At 34.4% G+C, this 21336-nt stretch overlaps 1 protein-coding gene across 10 annotated transcripts in view; it reads right to left on the bottom strand.

The window, feature by feature from the left end:
* Positions 1–21336, bottom strand: part of LOC129749889 (neurogenic protein mastermind) — a 467345-nt gene that overhangs the window by 54660 nt on the left and 391349 nt on the right. For all 10 annotated transcript variants that reach the window (XM_055745005.1, XM_055744999.1, XM_055745006.1 and 7 more), the window contains exons 4-5: positions 10334–10619; positions 10096–10254 (exon numbers count right to left, since the gene is read on the bottom strand). In XM_055745005.1, the coding sequence (XP_055600980.1) occupies positions 10096–10254; positions 10334–10619 (445 nt within the window). The remainder of the gene's footprint in view (positions 1–10095; positions 10255–10333; positions 10620–21336) is intronic.

Here is a 21336-nt window from a genome sequence, read left to right as displayed (position 1 = left end):
AAAAAAATTATAATGGAAATGGAATTTCCAAAGGCTAACAAACCTGTGGCTGAAAACTTCTCAAATATAGACACTTTAAAAACTGGCGACTAAGTGTTTGATAATTAGATCAATAAAGATAAAGTAGTGCAACTTGTCTAACAAATATACAAACTCAACAACTTACTGTGAATATGTTTGGAGTGTATTCGAAAAAATACAATACTTTGTTTTGTGAATATCTTTTGAATGCATGGATGGAAATTTATGAAGTTTTCAGTGAAGCTATGTACCTAGTAATGTAATAAGAACGTGTAAAAATATTGGTGACCATCTGTCGAATTGTTTTTGAGATATTGTAGAATACTGAAGTTCACTGACAATTTTTTTTTTGGACAGGATCGAGAAAAATCCCAGTGGGAGACCTAAAAACAGCTGGAAATCAACTATTCGACCAAAGTTCTCATGGTTTATCGTTTAAAATCATTTCATTTCAGTTCATTTCTACAAGGGATAAAACCTACTGACCGGTAAAGTAAACAAAGTACGGTTGTCAAATCGTGCATTAAATATTTGTACTGCTTGGGGGGAGATTTTTTGAAAAATTTCGTAATGGACAGCAAAACGAACTCTTTAGCGGTCATCTGGCAGGTTTCCAACCAAAACTTTATCATTGACAAGTCTCGCCTGTATTGCCCGGAGCTCATCAATGAGAAAAAAAATGAAAAATTCAATGTCTAGTACTTGAGGAGACTTACGATCTGTGGAAACTTCAAATTATTTAGTGTTTCATAACGATTGACACGATAAATGGCTAAAAATACAAAGAAGACTGCCTTTAAATGCGACCTTTTACTCTGCAAAGGACTTCAATAGATCCCACATAGGATTATACTGTGTTTAGGTTGGATCTAAAATCGTGCCATAGCGCAAAAACAGAGGTGGAGTGTTAAAATATGTTGTTTTTGTGCCGAATGAGGACAATCGGCTTAATTTGTTTTAACTTCGACCGAATTCAAAATTTTAAGATGTTTTGAAGGTCAAGTTTCAGAAAATAGAAAACGTAACCAAAATAGCCTTGTTTAAAAAAAATGGTTCATAGTATGCATTATAGATGGCGTACGTGTTGCCCAAAAATTAAAGTCGAAAAATTCCTTAATTCGACGCTATCTCAAAAACCACTTGCCAGAACATCACAAAAATTACCGTATGTAAACATTACATCACCAGGTAACTTCGCTGAAAATTTCATCAATTTGCATCCATGCATTCAAAAGTTATTCACAAAACAGTGTGTTGCATTTTTTTCGAATACACTCCTTATAAATGGCAGCCTGACCAATCGATGGCGGTCCAAATACGAGAATTCTCGTTTTTTGGAGCCATAACCCAAATATTTTAAATTTAATGATTATTAGGAGTTTTTATATAAGGAATGCCGTTTTTCCAGCATAGGATTTCTTTGTAGTATATAATGAGTTAAGATGCGTAATGCACTCAATAAAAAAGTTTAGGAAGACGTCATTCATACCAGAAATAAATAAAATTAATTAACTTTAGGCACCCCTATATTTGATAAATTTTGTTCTCTCCATAGAAATAGTCGATAATAATGGTTGTTTTTTAATTTACAGGTTTTTTTTTTAAAATAAACACTTAATAAAATGTTTCAGGCTTCCATGACTTCTTGTCTTACATATAAAAATGGAAGCGTTTTTTTGTAACACCATGCATAAAAGGATGGTCGGAATGAAGTTAAATTCGGTATCCGAGGGTGTTTCGGGTCAGGGATAGATTGTATAATTGTTTCAAGATTTTGACTTTTTACAAAATCAACTTGAAATGCGTCACAAATCAAACAATTTTAAGAAAACTTTCATAAAAATTATTCACGAGTACGAAGAAGTTAAGGTCATGTAGATGAAGTGAAACATTTATAATGATTTATTAAACTGAAGGAAAAACAAAGTTTACGGGGTCAGCTAGTAAACAATAGATTTTCGATTCAAAGTGGGAGTTTTTGAGCAAAATAAGAAACATTGATCGCTTAACCTAAACAATCAATAACCTTCTATGAAAAAATGCAAGAAATAGTTCACACATTTTTTTCTAAATAACCTTACTCTGAATAACTCGTTTTATCCGATTTTTTCTATGTTTCTAGGTGGAATCTTAATTGCTAGATTTTTTTTTATTTTACCCCAATCCCCCTTATCTTCAAAAGTTTTACATAGAACATTATCAAGGATGTACGTCGCTTAGGGCTCAACTTACAAAAATGTATGAATGGCCTCTACGTGCCAACCCAAGTAATACAGAAAAAGCCAACTAGTATCAGAATGTTTTATTATGTCATTTTATATGCAGCTAATTTTATGACTGTTTTATTATGGTCATGGAAAATGCTTAGATTATTGATTGAACCATTCGTTTTCAGGTGGCCATAAAACGCTCACAAAGGTTTAACTAAAAATACTGTTAGAGTTGCAAAAAACACTTTTGAATACCCCATTTAAACTCCAATAATCATAAACAAAGAAGTGTATTCCAAGCTTTTTTTGAATGATTTATAAAGGCACGCAGTGCTTGATTTTAAAACCGTTATAAAATAAGGTGACAGATCTCGATCAAGATGTCCAAAAAAGACACGCTCACATTAACACATTTTTGAAAAGTCATGTGTGTTGTTTTTAAGTGAAATAATTTTTTTTTAAATATTTCAAATCGTCGTAAGTGGTATGAATAAATGTATTTAGTGAAAAGGCCCAACTAGTAGAAGGAAAAAAAATGTTGTTTGACGCCATCATTAATCCAAGATGGCGGCTTCCGCTTTGCTTTTCAAAGCTATAAATTACTGAAAATGTCATAAACAATCCACAATATGAGCCCGACACCGTCTTGAAATCCACTCAACTAAAAAGTTTTGCAAATGACTGAAAATCACATGAAACCTCCGGAATATGGAAATTAGTTGAAAGGGCTCAACGAATATAAAGTCGAATTTCGCAATATGACGCCTTCTTAAAATCTAAGATGGCGTCTTCCGATCTCTTTAAAAGTGCTTTGAATCGCTGAAAATCGCATGCAAAATACACAAAAGTGTATTGAGTGAAACGGCTCAACGAGTACAGGTCGGATTCGCCATCTGACACCATCTTGAAATCATTTCTTTTTTTTTCAAACCTGTAAATTAATGATAATCGCTAGAAACGTACATAATAAGGGTATAAGTTGACAGGGCTGAACTAGAAGAAGTCAAATTTCGCTATCTGATCGCATTTTGGCAATTCAAGATGGCGGCTTCCACTGAGTTTGAAATACTGTAGATGATTAAAAAATGCATGAAACCCCCAGTATGGGTTTGGGGTGAATGAGACAAACTAGCAGTCAAATTCAGCTTTCATCTTGAAATCAAATATGGTGGCTTCCGCTTCACTTCTAAATGCTGTTAATCACTGAAAATCGTATGAAACTCCCATAATAAAACGAGTAGAAGTCGAATTTTGCTTTCTGACGTCATCTTGTAATCTAAGTCGGTGGCTTCCGTTTAGCTTGAAAATGCTGTAAATCACTGAAAATCGCATGTTTAATGCGATTTTTGGTCAAGGCAGATTTTTAAAGTTCAGCAGAAGCTACCGCATTTTGGATTATAAGATGGCGTCAGAAAGCGAGATTCAACTTCTTCTAGTAGTTTAGCCTTTTCGCCCAATACAAATATTGGGTTTTCAAACTTACGTGGAAACCGTCATCTTGGGTTTCAAAATGGCGTCAGAAAAAGAAATTGAACTTTTTTTAGTTCAGCTCTTTCACCCAGTAACCATATTGTGGAGCTTTCTTGCGATTTTCAGGGATTGCCACCATCTTGAATTTCAAGATAGCGTTCACTCAAACCCAATATTGTGGGAGTTTCATGCAATTTTGAGTCATTTACAATATTTTAAAGTTAAGTTAAAGTCGCTGTCTTGAATTTCAAGATGGCGTCAAACAACGAATTTCGACTTCAACTTATGGTATCATTCCACCGGACATTCACAACCAATCTATTATTGAATTCATTTAATTTTTTTTAAGTCTGTCCTCATTTATTTTACTTATGATTAACAACCCAGAAATGAGGAACTTAACCTACGCAGGTTATAGATTGGCTTGCGAAAGAATCAAATTTTAGCTATTGATGTGGCTCTTATAAAGCTATTAAGCTATAACGCATTGAAATGACCAACGCTAGTTGATTGCAAAATCGAAGGAACCAAAATTACGCTATGTTGATGGATTCACAATGTCATGTATTCCAAAAATTCAGGTTTGTTTTCAATTAATTTGATTATGTTTGCGATGTCACTATGTTTTATTTTAAGTTATATTTACTGAAAAATGCTTTTCGCGAAAAATTTTTAGTTTTATTTTTCTGGTGACAAAAATTAAACAGCATATTCATTGTATTGAAGATTTAAAAAATATTTAGGATGACGTTTCTAGAACAAGGCTGGATAGCCAGATTTTAGCTTTATTAGAGTTCTGGTGATGCATAGAATGTATCTTACTGTTCAATCGAATGATGTTCATCGTTTAGCTCTTGGTTAACGAGAGGAGCCTCAATAGCTTCGATGTTCCCTAAATGCATTCAATATGTCCAATTAAATCATTGCCACAAATGAGAATGCATCAGAACAGTTTTAAAAATCATTGAATATGGAGTATTATTAACTGTTGAATTAGTGGTATTACTTAGCTCTCAGTTGATGGAGATTGAGGCAACTGACTCACACGACCTTCAACACGTTTAAAGTTTCCTTTATGGACTCTCAAAAAGCGACAAAGAAGCAATTACTGGAAATCGGGTACCTAAATAAAATTTTTAATTTTTAAGCTGCATGACTTCAAAATGTATAACAAGTAAAGCTTTATTGCTTCTTCTAATCAAAAGGCTGAATTTGACATTTTAGGGCTTAGAAGGTTTTCAAATAACTGATGATTGAGAATTGGTATGAACAATATTTCACAACTTTCTAAAAAATACATGAAACCCATGATTAAGGCATCCTAAACTTAACCATCCATTAAAATGTTACATAAAATGACTTTAAAACAAACAAACAAAATTCTAAGGAGAGTATTCGAAAAAAAAATGCAATACTTTGTTTTGTGAATAACTAGGAAATAAATTCCTAGTTATGTTACGTTCATATTTGCACATTCTTGTGATGGTCTTTTAAGTGATTTTTGAGATAGCGTACTCTTTAATTTTTGGGCAACAAAATAACTCACAATTTTTCATTTGGTCGAAGTTACAACGAACTCAGCCGATTGTACTTCTGCGGCACAAAAACAACATATTTGACTTATATTTAAAGGTTTGAAGAACCTCTTAGCTGAATGAAACTATAATTTCAAAATAGTCGATGATTCCTTTGAATTCAGCCACAGTATTTGAAAGACCCAAATACTAATATTTCACTAGCTACTTGCTAGCATCCTCAGTGGGTTATCGACGGAATTAACATATTTAACTTAATCGCTGCAGTCTTTCATCGCAGAGAGTCGCTCTCTCTACAATTAAGTTAGTTTGTAGGATCTAAGATTATACTTTTTGTTTTGCTCTACAGGATATCTTCTATATATCAAATGCTGTATTGCTATAGCAAATTTAAATCAAATAAACAATGTTTAGAATTGACTGAATCCAAGAGTTGAACTGATCATAATTGATCTGAACACTAAATTATATTAATAATGTAACTTAAATTTAATGATTAAAAGACTAATAAAGACATATTAAAAAAAACATATTTGACTTTTTATCACTCCATCATAGTTTTTACGTAATGGCACGATTCCAGACCCAACTATAACAGAGTATGAACTTTTTGGGACCTATTATAGTGCTTTGCAGAGAAAATAGTCGCATTTGGAGGCAGTTTTCTTTGTGTATTTATTTATTCATTCATCGTGTAAATCGTTATGAAACTTTGCAAGATTTTCAGTCTCCACAGATCGTTAGACTCCTTAAGTAATAGACATTGAATTTTTCAAATATGTCTCCTTGTTTATTTCTGAAAAATGTAGGCGAGATTTTTCAACGAAAAGTTTCTGGCTGGAAACCTGCCAGGTGAAAGCTTAAGAGTTCGTTTTGCTGCCATTACGAAATTTTTCAAAATGTCTCCCCACTATCAGTTCGAATATTTTGCGCACGATTCGACCACCGTATTTTGTTTTGTTTATTACTGGTGGGCATATTTTCGGGTTGAGTTTGAAAAAACCTGTTACATTCCGTAGCTTGATGGAATCAATCATCATCTCTTTTATTCAAATTTTATCTCGCTATTGGCTCCTCTAGGATTTCTTGGACGATTGTCTATGTGAAGTTTGGTCGAATAGTTAATTTCCAGCTGTTTCCGGGTCTCCCACTGGGACTGGACCATCATGGATTTTTCTCGATCCTGCCCGAAAAATTTTGTCAATGAACTCTTGGGCGATATCTCAAAAACCACTGGACAGATTTTCACCAAATTTTGTACACGTACTCATTACATTACTCTTTAGCTTCGCTAAAAATTTCATCTATTTGCATCCAAAAGTTATTCAAAACACAAAGTGTTGCATTTTTTCGAATACACTCCTTATTAACACGTTCGTCGCCAAGCGTCACCTACTCAAAAAATGTCCAACATCAACAGGAAATATCATTTCGGCTCGAAAACAGAATATAAAAAATATATCTCCAGGTTTGTGTTATGAAGTTCCAAATTGAGACGTATTTTGCGTCACCCACTCTTGGCGACGAATGGGTTAAAAATTACACCAAATTTTTGACAAAAACAACGAAACAAAAAATTAAATCAAAAAATGTTTTACACACGTCAAAAATCAAAAATAACCATAATGAAAGTTGTAATCAATCTTTTCCCAAACAGTTTAGTCACTTTGGGTAATCGATTTTGGCATTCGCAATTTATCTTCGAAACAAAAAATCGATTTCCTTTGGTCCCCCCTTTGAGGATTTTCGAGGGTCTATATAATCAAAATATCAGCGATTTGAGCGCACTCGTATATGTGTGTTCTATTCTATTATATTTTGTTCATAGAAGCTTACACACGTTGTAGTATGGAAATGCCATGGTTAATCTATTATCGCTCTCAAGTTTTTCTTACTTGCTGTATAATCGAATTGAAAAAAAAAATTAAAAGAATAGTTCCTATAAGGGTATATACGGTCAATGGAATTGATGGCTGGTTGGCCTCAGCCATAACTTCGAAATTTGATTGCGATTTGGCCTCATCAGAGTTGCCAGCTTTTTTTTATGACATATAATATCAGGGTTGCTAGCGATTTTTCGTTTTGAAATTCCAAAGTTTTTCCCGGTTTTTTCCAGGTTTTCTTCCGGTTATAAATGCTGATTTTCCCGATATTTATTATACTCGTTTTTGAAATAAAATCGTGGTACATAAAAAACTCAATATAAAGGGCTTCAAATTTCTACTAATTGTATCCCAAAACTTGTTAAACGGTTAGAAATCATGACAAACACTTCGGCGTCTTCTAACACGTAGTCTTTTCGTATCAAATTGACAGGTTTTCATGATTTTGTTTAACAAATCTAACGAACTCCACAATTTAAACAATTTTGAAAAAATAAGTTCGGTTAAATTGATCTTGAAACTATAATGTAGTACACAAATAACACACGACGGTAGTAAAAACGTTAAGTGTCGTGTCCTGTAATACGCCGTGTGTTATTTGTGTAGAATAAGTTTTTATGTTTAGCACAACCAGTAAAATGAGTATAATATAGTACTTTTAAGCCGATATAAATTTTCTAGAATTTTTAAAGAGTTCTAGAAAAAAAGGTCGAGTATGGTGCGGTAACAGTACGACCTAAGTGCTATCGGATTTCTAGACAATTTTGCAGTTGTTTTTCCAAAAAACCAAGAGCAACATTTCATTCCTTTCATTCCTGCTGTCAAAACGTACTCTTACCCTCCCTCTGGGGAAAAAGTTCGAATGATGTGGGGTAAACGTACAATCATTCAAAATTCCACATTCCTGCATGAAGTCAAGAGGAAAACTATTTTATACCAATGTGCCTACAGCAGCAGCTTCTGTGTTCATTTCTGATACAAATCCTTTACATAGGCAAACAACCTGAGCTAATTCGGAGTTCTCCACTAATTGTTTATATTCGTCTGGTTTACGAAGTCCAGCTATCATCGTATTTGAGCAATTTTTCGCGCTAGCAGGTTTTTGTAGATTCAAAAATATGCGCTGGTGTTTCCAGTGCATTTTAAAAAATGTTAAAACTTTGGATTCCGAAGATAATTTGTACTTTTGCCCCATTTGCAGTTTGTACTTTTGCCCCTTTAAGATTTTTTGTGATTCCTAAATGCAACTTTCTCTCATTTCATGTCTGGATGTAGGCAGTAGGCAGTCCAAATCATTATCAATCCACGCCAGAGTTTGGAATTTTGCTGTTCCCAGTTTGTGACAATCTTTAAACGTACTCGTACCCTATTCGTACTTTTACCCCACCTTACTCTATAATTTGTGTAGAAATATGTTAACAATACATCGAAACATATTATAAAATCAACATGTATAGAGATTTGTCCTTAAATTATCAGATTGCAGGGAAATATTTATTTATTTTCTAAATGCAGTTAATTTTAAGATATATTTTTTAAATAAATGTTTTTTTTAATACAAAACAATGAATAACTTTAATAGAAGTCATTTGAACTGAAGCTTTAATTTTTTGAGTGTAAAATATTATTTTTTATTTTTTTTATTTTTTACCTTAGATTTCGTAAACTTCAAGCAACAGCTTAACGTAGAATGGATTTAAAAACTTAACACTTGCAATGTAATGCTTCGTTTCTCAGGCCAATTCAAACGAAATACACAATAACAACAACAACAACAACATTAGAAAACCAATACCTTTTTCTGCTGAAAAAGAGGTGTAACTCTACTTGAAAACGTGTCACGCTGCCAAATTATTTGCTTGCGGAGAGCGAAAAAATAAGATATCTCAAATTTCTCGGCAATTAGCTAAAAAAGCGATTCAAACTTCGTTTGTTTACTAATGAACGAAAATAAGCGTTTATGAGAAAATATCAAACATGTCAATTTTCCCGGTGAGGTGCCGGAATTCCCGGTATTTTCCCGGTTTCCCGGTGACGTGATGAAATTCCAAAGTTTTTCCCGGTTTTCCCGGTTTTCCCGGTTCGCTAGCAACCCTGCATATATTAATATTTGCTCGCTTTTTATTTCTCAAATATTTTAACTCAATTTTCAACTAGGATCGATGTTTCCTACACATTTTATTGCACCTTTGCAGATTATTAAGATTCAGTAGATAAAGAAATGTGAAATTTTAAAGCATGGTATCGTTGAAAGTTTTGGGGGTTTTGGCAATAGTGGGTGATAGAGAACCTAAAAATGTTTTGTTTTACGGTTCAATCACTACAAGTTACAGGGAGTATGTGCATATTTCAAATTAATTGCTGCAGGTTGTATTCAAAAAAGTAACGAATCTAAACAAATTGAATACGGACTTGAGAAATGAAGTCACTACTGAACATGTATACATTTTACGTTAAATTTATTACTTGAACTGAGACGTAAAAAGAAGACTTTTCGAAACATTTTGGAATTTGCTTTAACTTATGGTTTCCATAATTTTTTTTCAGATGAGATTTGGCTCCATCGGGTAGCATTCAAAATCAAAACAGCTCAACCAGTTTCTCGAAGGGGCAAAAACGGCAATTTTGTCTTGGGAAAATCACGATTTTGGTACGTCCTTTCAATAAAATTAATCGTTTCGTCCTCGTTTAGAGTTTATGGCTGAGGCCGTTCGTTAAGGTAGTGTTCGTTAAGAAATCCTAATAGGCAATGTTTTCAATCTTCCCACATCTCAATTTATTACTGCGAATATTGGGAAAATTATAGTTGATGTTAAAAATGGTTGTTTCATCAAAAATAAAAATTAAAATAAATAAAGAAACAAACCTAGAAATGCTTTTCTCCGAGATATGAGTTATTTTGTAAAATAAACGAAGATTCCATCGATGGCAGAATATCTAAGTGTAGGGAAATCTCTTATGATTGTGATGACTTACCGTTCGCACCACTTCACTGAGTATCGCTGCCTTGTCCGGTTTGCATGCGGTCATATCCCGCTTGTTGATCTGGAGAAACTCGCCGAGCTGTTCGATGTACTCATTCTCCAGCTCCCGGCGCCGTTTCTCGTTGTTACATTTGTTGATCTGCGACTGGGGCTGCAAGAAGTTTAAAATACAAGGGAAAACAAAATAAATACCAATTTTGTAATTGAACAAATCAAGAAAAGTTACTTACTTTTGAATCAGGTTTTCTTCGAATTTTCTTGGAGGCTGCCGGAACCGACACAGCCGGAACTACCGCGTTCATTATTTTTGGCTGCAGTTGTTGTTGTGATGCTGATGGGGCGGAATGTGGCTGTGATTGTAGAGGCAGTGTTGACAGTCCACCCAATGACGATGCTGCTGATCCAAGGTTCGGTTGACTGCTGATGATGCCGGAGGTGTTGGTTGACTGCTGTTGGGATGATTGCGAAAGCTGTGCATGGACGAGCCACTGGTCAGGCAGTTCACATGGACCAAGCCTGCGAAAAGAAAGTAGAATAGTGTACAGATTATTAGCTTTGTTGACCGGTTCCAGAAGGGGGCAGTTTAAGTCCTGTGATATATGATACATATGTACGCCTAATGCTTATATCTGAGCATCAGAGAGGTTTTAACTTTTATTTTAAAATTTTGTGAATTCAAACGTTTTTTTTTTCAATTTCAAGACAAAGCTAAAAAGTTTAGTGAAAAGTCTTTGAAATTTAGGTTTGGAATTGTTCCTATGAATAAATATGATGATAATCAACAACCCAGGATGATAAAAGGTAAACTCGTTTACCATCCTTTCAGCCCAATTAGGTACGCTATCAAACAATACCAAATTAAAAATCGAAATGAATTATGCTGACAAATCGATTCAATGCTATCAAATTAAACATCTGATTCGCTGATTTAGAGGCTCGATAGTACTTTCCCGGCTCTGTCGTATTTCATAATCACAAATCAAACCAGAACAGAGTAATTAACAGTCGACTATATCGAGAAGGAAAAAAAACGGACAAAACTTCTACTTTTTGTCGATTGGAAAGAGAGCCACCAATTAACGGAATTATCCGGAATCATCATTATCATTTGCTGCCAACCTAGGCATGAGCTGAACATTCGCAGGATCAGGCTGAAGTGAGTCAGTTAATTGGCCACTCACTCACTCACATAGTTGTAGCCAATTTGGGCAATCAACACACCACAACCTTGCTGCTAAACATCACCCCCCTGATTCTCTTTTCCTCCTCAGTTTAGAAAATAGAAGAATGAGCCTTGGTTGTTAATTGCCTGTCCATCGATTTAGTGCGTTTTGCATATTTTATCTGTGACATACGAGTTTGGCTGCTGATATCATTTGGCATGGCAGTAAAAACGTTCTTAAGAATTTGGATTCAATTTAAGTCATATCATAATTTTTTTCCCCATTTCTATTTTTTCTGTGTAATTTATGAAAAATCTATTATAATTTAATTTAAAAAATTATTTTGTGCTGTGTAACTAATGATCAACTTTAAATATGAAAAAATAAATTAAACGGCGCACACAGGGGAAAAAGACGATCAAAACTATTTTCTGCCGAAACTATGCGTTTTAGACCTATAGTGTCTTCGAGACAAATGACCAACATTACAAGGGCTAAAAAATTAGTCTTTTGAAAAATTGATTAATCCACCTAGCAGTCAGTTAGAAAAACTAACTTTTTTAATATCCATTTTAGAGCTTTACTGTCTGAGAAAAGTTTTTAGCTTGTACCAATTCTAGCAACTTTGTCAAAGGAGTCATTACTGTATCAATAATAGTTTCAAAGTTATGACATTTTTTAGAAAAATATCATCAATTTTCAGTTTTTTCAACATAACTTTTTTGCGAGCGATTTTTCATATGAAATATGTTCTAGAGAGTTTTGGAGACAGTGAAATTGCACACTTTTGCTGGATATACTATATAAAAATTTCGAAGTTCAAACGAGATATCTTAAAAATACTTAACAAAAATAGTCATTTTTAACTGATTATATCTCCTGAGTTCGGACGAGTTCGGTTACATATTTTACAGTTTTATACATATACATATACAACTCAAAGTGGCCAAATATGGTCTTCATAGTGTAAATGTCAATAGAAGTGAGCCAAAAACTAAGTTTTTATACTAATTGAAAAAACTCTCTAGAACATATTTTACATGAAAAATCGCTCGCAAAAAAGTTATGTTGAAAAAACTGAAAATTGATGATATTTTTCTAAAAAATGTCATAACTTTGAAACTATTATTGATACAGTAATGACTCCTTTGACAAAGTTGCTAGAATTGGTACAAGCTAAAAACTTTTCTCAGACAGTAAAGCTCTAAAATGGATATTAAAAAAGTTAGTTTTTCTAACTGACTGCTAGGTGGATTAATCAATTTTTCAAAAGACTAATTTTTTAGCCCTTGTAATGTTGGTCATTTGTCTCGAAGACACTATAGGTCTAAAACGCATAGTTTCGGCAGAAAATAGTTTTGATCGTCTTTTTCCCCTGTGTGCGCCGTTTAATTGGGTTTAGAGATAAAACCCCTTCTTCCCCATGCGGTTCGAGGACAAGTTAGTGAAGCATTTTACTCTACACCCAAAATTTAAATTCTTAATCGAATTCGAATGATTTAGTAAGGTTAATTAGGAGCAACAATAATGGCGTAGAACTGATGTCAAAACCTCAAAAACTTATCCCAGGTTCAGAATTATGTTTCCATTTTTCAAAATTTTCTCACCTTATGATTGAAATTAATTTCTGAATATTTAGTTCGAAACTAAATTTGGGTTCTGTATCCATTTAAAGATTCTTGATTTTGGATTCGAATCACCATTAAAAGAATTAAATCAAAAAGTGTTTTTAATTCGTCGTTCGAATTTGGTTTTTTATTCAAAACTTCTCTTTATTTGATTTTATTCAAAATTCTATCCATGATTATCCAAACTCGTTTGTAAATATATTTTTAGCTTATAAATTATCCGAATATGGAAAAAACTGAAATAAGAAATCGTTGTAACTTTTTGTTTCATATTGAGATTCGAAGTTCTTAAACTTAATTTTTATGCAGAAAACACAACATATCTTAAAAAGGTGGTCTAGAAGTGAAAACTTCAAATCAGATTCATCATTCGAAATTCATATTTAATTCAGATTCGCAAGTTGAATTTAAAAATATGATTGAAATAATTAATACCGATTGAACCCGAAAATGTCAAAATTAAAATATAGATTTATGATGACAGCCCTGAAGTAAAATTTAATTCTGGCCTCGTATTTGGAATTCTAATCACAAATCTGAATTCAAAAATCGTTTTTTCTACATTTCAGAAATTGCTTCGAAATACAGAAAAAGATTCAAAATTCAAAATTAAAATTTAGATATAGAATTCAGATTCAAAATGCTGATTCAGATTCAGCTCATAAAAAAGTTTCACAATCAAGCTAAAATTATCAAGATGACTATTTTGTTGAGAGATTCCAATTTCAAGTGACCGCAGACTTAAAACCTTTCATAATTTAAATTTTTTAACCAAAGTCAGTTTGTATTTAATGCACAATTCAACTGATAATCACAAAATATAAAATAAATTTAAGTATATTTTGCAAATTTTGTTTGTTAATATTTTCATTGACCTTGTTTGACTTAAAAAAATCATCCATAATTGTGGAATTTATTATTTATGAAAAGTATTTGCTGATGAAGAAACATTGAAATTTCACGGAATGTTATATTTTTAAATCTTAAATCTGGATCGAGTTACCAGGAATCAAATTGAACTACAAAATTTTCATTCTATTAATTTAACCTTTAAAAATTTAATTTATGTTTTTCATGCGTAAAATTTTTCAATTTGTTAAAGAATTTGAAGATTTTGGCTTTTTTTTATTAAAGCAAAGAATTTTATTTTTAATTTTAGACTTATTTTTAAATAAAAAGCAATACTTATTCAATGTTCAATTCAAATAAAGTTAATTCAAGAAATTTTAAGCAAATTCAAAAATTTCAACCAAAGATTAAAGAAAGTTTCATTTTTTGTTGCTAAAGGCTTGCTAACACAATTCTAGTTAAACATTTTTGAATGCATATTTTTTCAAAAGTTACTATTTGTTTCGAAAAACTGCTAATGTGATAAACTTTGAAACTGAAACAATAGAGGATGTATTTATTATTTTTTCGATTCATGCATTGTTTTAGCAAAAATATCATAGACCAAAATAGGTCAACCCCCCCCTCCCTCCCCTGCCCCCTTTGAGATGATTCTTTTTACGGCCCTGCCCATACCTACTTAATTACTATGCTGTTGATAAATCTGAAAAAAGCTTGCTTCATTTTGAATTGGAACAAACTTTTGCTCATATTGTGGCGCTCCTGGTAGACGGATTTGGAAGTTCTTGGCGCCCACCCGTGTCGGGAATTTTATCAGCTTTACGTATGTATTTTTGACATTCCGCAAATCGGCTGTACTTTGTAAACAATCAACATGGAAGCCGAAAGAAGGGAAAAAATTGTAATTTGTAAAATCCATTGTGGTCTGCATCTAGACTAGCGAAACAGCTGAAATTGCCCAGAAATACCGCATGGAGCATTATCAAACGGTATAAGAAACATGGACGACGATTAGGAAGTCTCAAGCCAATCGTCGGAGTAGAACTGTCGACCGGAAACTGCGTGGTAAGATTTTGAAGACGATTAAGAGGAATTTCAATCTGTTGGACCGTGATTTGGCCAGAAATTCGGTGCTGCCCATAGCAAGGTTGCCAAAATCACAGAAAAATCTATAATTTCACAGAAGTTTGAACAAATTTTTATCACAGAATTTTAGAAATAATCACAGATTTCACAGAATTTTAAAAGTTTGGACGTTTTTTTCAAACTTCAAAATTTTTTTCAATAAAAAGTGTGGATAATTATCTTTGACTTAATAATAAAATTGATAAAGTTAATTAATTTTTTTAAGTAAAATGCAAAAAAGACGCAAATTGGCACGACTTTTCAATGAAATTAATGGAAAAAGCATCACAGAAAACCGTCACAAAGTTTTTGGGTAAAATCACAGAGAGCCAGAATTTATTTTCGTCAAAACACAGATTTTTTTTTCGGCAACCTTGGCCCATAGTATCGTAGGGAAAATTCGACTCCGAAAAGGAATCAAGTTGTATCGAGCTAGCAAACAGCCAAATCGGACCATAAAACAGTATAGTGTGGCCAAAATCTTTACCCTTTAACGTCTGACCTTGGAACATCTACAAAAACATGTAGGAAACTGTACGTCATGACTTTTGACAGGATAAAAAGTGATGTTTTGTATTCATAGAATCAAAATATTTCAATTATTAGAAAGAAATTTTAAATATGTTGATTAAACCGCTGCAAAAAATTAATTTGCTCCCATAAGTTTTTTCTATGTCTTTTGGGTCATCATCAGTGTAAAATTTGAGATGATTTGGTTGATTCCTAAGTTAGCGCAACGCGTTTCATTTTTGTTTGGAAATTTGTATGGAAGAAGAAATTTTTGCACATTAAATATACCAGAAAATTCAAATAACCTTGAAATTGTTATATCCAAGACAAGCTAATTTTATTTGAGCGTGTCAGCTTGTGCTAACGCTCAGCCGAACCAAACAAACAACCGAAAGAAAACAATAGCTCTGGAAAAGTATAAATAAACTTGATAAAATTAGTAAATATAATTAGTGTAATAGTAAATATAGTATAATGAATCTCTTCAAAGGAAATTATTTTCCATTGAGATTCATATTGTTGTCAATTTAGTTAAATAATACATTTCCTCGCACGACATTAAACAATTTTGTGTTCTCAGCATGATTAAAATTTGCTCGCGTTAACTTTTATTATTCATTGCTGCCAGACATGCTGAGAACAGTAGCGTCCATTACCAGGGGGCTCAATTGAGCCTTTTGGTGTGGGGGAGTGTGGTGGGCCGCTACAAAAAAAAAAAATAAAAAAAAAAAACTAGCAACTGGAAGAGCTGGTCTCTTTTAGTTCTGGCTTCAAACTAAGTAATACGCGTTTTTATTTTAATCCGAATTATAGTGTTAAGACATAAAAGTGGCGACGAGGATGAAAGTGTTGTGTCAATTCACGATAAGTTTAGTGGCCAAGTGTTTGAAAGATGGGAAAAAAGTTTACCAGGTGAATAATTTTGCCGGTATTTGCCACCTATCCGATTGGTAAATGGTTTGCCCCAGGCCACCGGAAAAGTTCGGTGTTGAAGACAAGTAAAGGGTACGGAAAAGTTCGTCCCAATGGTTTCGGTGATTTCCGACATCGTTATAGTCTGTTAACGAGGACAAATGTCCGTGCATAACCATTTTGTGCGTTGGTTAAAGCCATTTTCTAAACCAAGAAATAATGTTTGGTGTTCACTTTTCTAAAGCGTTTTGTGTTGGTCTCAATAATTAAACAATTTTTGTAAATTTGTTTCAAAAGAAAATTTTTTTTTTCGTTATTTGGACAGACCTTGGCAAATTCCAAGTGATCTACAAACCGGCGATAAGTTAGAGGTTTTCGGTGAGTTACCGGAGTTTCCATTTTGGTAAGTGATTTTTAATTTAATGATTAATGGCATTTCGGTGAATTATACATTCTAATAGGGAGAATTTCAAATGAAAGTAATGAAAATCATAGACGGATAGATTAGATTAGGAAGCATGAAAGGTGTTGAAAATGAGCCAAGAGCGTGATTTGAGAAAACTTCTTGCCGCAACACTTCAACACCTTTCATGCTTCCTAATCTAATCTATCCGTCTATGATTTTCATTACTTTCATTTGAAATTCTTCCTATTAGAATGTATAATTCACCGAAATGCCATTAATCATTAAATTAAAAATCATAAACCAGCGGTGATAAACTGTTAACACATTTTGGTAAGTGTATCTTAATGTTTTTTTAATGGTTTTCTATATTTTTTATTAGAAAAAAGTCTTGGCAAATGTTGCATTTTAATCATGGGTTTTACCAGTATGGCTTCGGCGAATGCCTAGCTAGATTATCATCAGCGAAGATGAAAGAAAGGAATTCCTTTTTATTAATGTGGTAGAATTTTCATTTTTTAATCTAAAGATTTTTTATGAATTCAAAATGGTTGTAAAAATTTGCAACTTTGACATGAGAGGAAAATTTTTCAGAATTTTATTCATTTCGCTTGTTGTTTCAGATTGCCTGGTTTATTGGTAAAAAAAAGTTATTGTTTAACATGTTTTTCTATATTCAGATGTGAAACTTATTGTAATAGACTATTGTTTAATGAAAGTTATTTAATCAAAGTATTTCGGAAAATAATTATTTTTGCAAAATTGCATTGCTCATAAAATTAACTTAAAAGTCAGGTAAAAAAAAATAGGCGGAAGCTTGCTAAGCTTTAGAAGGATTAATATCTCCGAATATGTAAGAAGTAGACCTGTATGGTTCACGTTTTTCCCACAAATTGAAAACTAAACAAAATGGTATTTTATTAGTAAACTCTCTAGTTTGTATTTCTCTATTAACAAATACCTTTTTAATTACACATTTTATGTTTAGCGTAGATTTTTGAATAACTCAAGTTTATTTTATTTCTCTTTCATAACTTTTCATTCAATTTTCAATTGAGACTTATTTTTCAGATTTTTTTTATTTTTTTGATTCAACAGCAAAAGATTTGGGTGAAATAGATAACAAAACAATTATCATTTCCAATCTACTATGTGTTGTGAGCCTACTTGGTTGACTTGATTATTTTATTATAAACTGAAATTATGGTAGCCTTACATTTAAAAGTGTTAGAAGTTCAACAAAAAAATCAGCAAATGTTTGAAAACATAGCTTACATATTCAATTGTATTATACTGATTCGTAAATGTATTATCAATTATTGCAATTGCCTGATATTGAAAAGTTAGTTTTAAATTAAGATACCACTGTGTAATTTAAACTGATGATTTTCATGGAAGATATTTTTTTTAGAAAAATCTTACGTGAGGAAAATTCCTTGAAATCTTCATGAACACATATCTAATGTCGATAACTTTTTGTTCGAAGTTTTATATAAGATGAGAAAAGTTCATCAAATTTGACTAGATAGCAAAGGCTATTCTAAGTTTAATTATTTATCAACTTTGAAATACAACATCGACCTTTAACAAAAATGGTTTACATTGATTTGAAAATCATTTGTTGTTATTATTGACAATAGAATGAAACTGTTTTTTTTTTTAAATTCAAAACAATTATCATTTCCAATCTACTATGTGTTGTGAGCCTACTTGGTTGACTTGATTATTTTATTATAAACTGAAATTATGGTAGCCTTACATTTAAAAGTGTTAGAAGTTCAACAAAAAAATCAGCAAATGTTTGAAAACATAGCTTACATATTCAATTGTATTATACTGATTCGTAAACAAAAAGTTTGGTAAGGCAAATGGACACGTTATCAAAAAATTTCCTCTGGTTTTGTGATGACTGCGTTGCATTGGTTTTAAACTCGAGCTATCGTTCAGTGGCATTTAGCGCTCCACCAGAAACTAACGCTATAGCACAGCTCACAAATGCGATAACAGAACTGAGATCAGACATTCAACAGCTTGCTCCGAAACCAATTCGAACTCCGTTGTGGAACAAATCGACGCCCACGCCTGAGCTGAGGCGCCCGCTGAAACGAACTCGGATTTCTGATGCTGTATCAACTGAGCCCTGCAAATTGGGGTCGAAAAATGCTTCTGATGATATTGTCACCATCCCTCTTTGCGACGACGATAACCCAAAACTGTTTTGGCTTTATTTGTCACGGATCAAACCGGACGTAACCGAGGACGCCGTTCGGGCCATGGTCCATGCCAACCTTGGGGTAGAAGAAGCCAACGTTGTAAAATTAGTCTCCAGAGGCAGTGATATGAGCTCTTACCGATTCATATCATTCAAAGTTGGCATTTCTCCAGACTCCAAACAAAAAGCATTAGATCCTGAATCCTGGCCCAAAGGATTATACTTCCGGGAATTTACGGACTATAATTCCCGACAGTTTCGTGGCCTTCAACAGTGATCAATTTCAACCGCCGCACAGTTGGACATCGGGACGCACCAATCATGTCAGTTCGGAAGTTCTCTTCTCTGGCCACCAACGACCGCTCGATCCTGCCGCAAGTCGTCCCGTTTATCGGTCAGGTGGTTCAGGGGGAGACTTCCAACTGCCATACAATGGCAAGTATTCTCCTGTTTTATGTTTTTCTCCGAGTCACGCACCTCTGCCTTCCAGCCTCGCATCAAGCGCGTTAATTCAGTTTAACTTCTACCGTTATGACGCCCAATTCAACACGGATGAAAATTTTATGCTACTGCCTGCTGCTAATGACGCTTTTAATATCGAATCCAATCTTGCAAATTTCTACTGGACGTCGGGACGCACCACTCAAGGCAATTCGGAAGCTCTTTTCTCTGACCACCAAAGACCGCCCGTTCCTGCTGCAAGTCGTCCCGTCTGTCGGTCAGGTGGTTCAGAGAGAGGCTTCCAATTGCCATGCCACGGCAAGTATTTTCCAGTGTTACGCTTTTCTCCGAGTCACGCACCTCTGCCTTCTAGCACCGCATCGTATACGTCGTATGCTGCCCGTAGTTTAGCACAAACTTATCTTGATGTCGACACAACTCCTGGGAATTTCACTAGGCCCTCGGGACGCACCTCTCAAAGCAATTCGGAAGTTCTTTTCTCTGACCACCAACGACCGATCGTTCCTGCTTCAAGTCGTCCCGTGTATCAGTCAGGTGGTTCAGGGGGAGACTTCCAATTGCCATACTGTGGCAAGTATCCGTCTGATTTCAATATTTCACCCAGTCATGCATCTTTAACTTGTAGGCCCGTGTCGGGGGTGTTGGAAAGGATTTCATCTGCCCGTACGAATGAAACAGCTTGGTGTTATTATCAGAACGTCCGAGGCTTACGCACCAAGTCAGAAGACTTTTACCTTGCGACCATCGAGTGCAGCTACGATGTCATTATTCTGACAGAAACTAGTTTGACTGACTCATTCAACTCGGCCCAACTTTTCGGTAATGGTTACTCGGTTTTCCGTTGCGACCGCAGCTCTCGTAACAGTACAAAAAAAATGCTTTGGCGGTGTTTTGATTGCCATTAAACAATGCCATCCAAGCAGCTTTGTGACCACGGAATGTGGGATTGACCTGGAACAAGTCTGTGTTGCTGCTTCCATTAATGGAAAAAACATACTCTTCTGTGCTGTTTACGTGCCACCTGACAAAAGTAATTGTGTTCACATTATCGAGTCCCACGTGGCCACTATACGTGAACTGTGTAACCGTGCTACTGCTGATGAGTCAGTTTTGATATGTGGCGATTATAACCAACCTCGTTTGATGTGGACTGAAAGCGAAACAGGTGCTAAACTAATGAATGTTGCCGCCTTAAGCGCCGCCGCCGCATCCTTGATCGATGGAACTGATTCGTTAAATCTGATCCAACTCAACTCTATCAGGAATCATCTCGGACGGACACTTGATTTGTTTTTTGGCCTGAGTGACGAACAAATTGAAATAAGAAATGCCCCTGACATTCTGGTACCTGTAGATTTGCACCACCCGCCTGTCGCATTCGATTTACCAGCTGCTGTGTTGGCAAGTAACTCCTCGCCAAACACTTCGGATCGTAGGAGTAGACCGTTAAATTATCGAAAGACGGACTTTTCGCTGCTTTTACAGTACTTGAACAGCATTGACTGGGATGCAGTTTTCGGCAACGCATCAGTAGACGTTATGACTGAAACTTTCTGCAATTTGATTGGTACTTGGTTGAATTCGCATGTTCCCAGATTTAAACGTCCTGTTACACCTGCTTGGAGCACGCCCAGTTTGCGACAACTTCGACGCGAAAAAAATGCATGTTTACGAAGGCTTCGGAAAAATCGAACGGCAGACTCTCAACAACAGTTTAAAGCAGCAAGCACAGCCTACCGCAGACTCAATGCATTACTGTACAAACACCACGTTCTGCGAGTACAATCTGGTTTACGTAAGAACCCTCGAAGTTTCTGGACTTTCGTAAATTCGAAACGAAAATCGAGCTCCCTACCTACCTCAGTCTTTTACAACGATGCTGTTGCTGATTCTCCAGACACGTGTTGCAATTTATTTGCTGAGCATTTTCGGGCGGTCTTCCTGGACACTGTCTCTTCCGAAACTGAGT

Source organism: Uranotaenia lowii, chromosome 2, assembly GCF_029784155.1.
Source record: "Uranotaenia lowii strain MFRU-FL chromosome 2, ASM2978415v1, whole genome shotgun sequence".
Classification (NCBI taxonomy): domain Eukaryota; kingdom Metazoa; phylum Arthropoda; class Insecta; order Diptera; family Culicidae; genus Uranotaenia; species Uranotaenia lowii.
The sequence above is the reverse complement of the archived record's forward strand: the minus strand, read 5'-3'. Positions and strand labels throughout refer to the sequence as shown.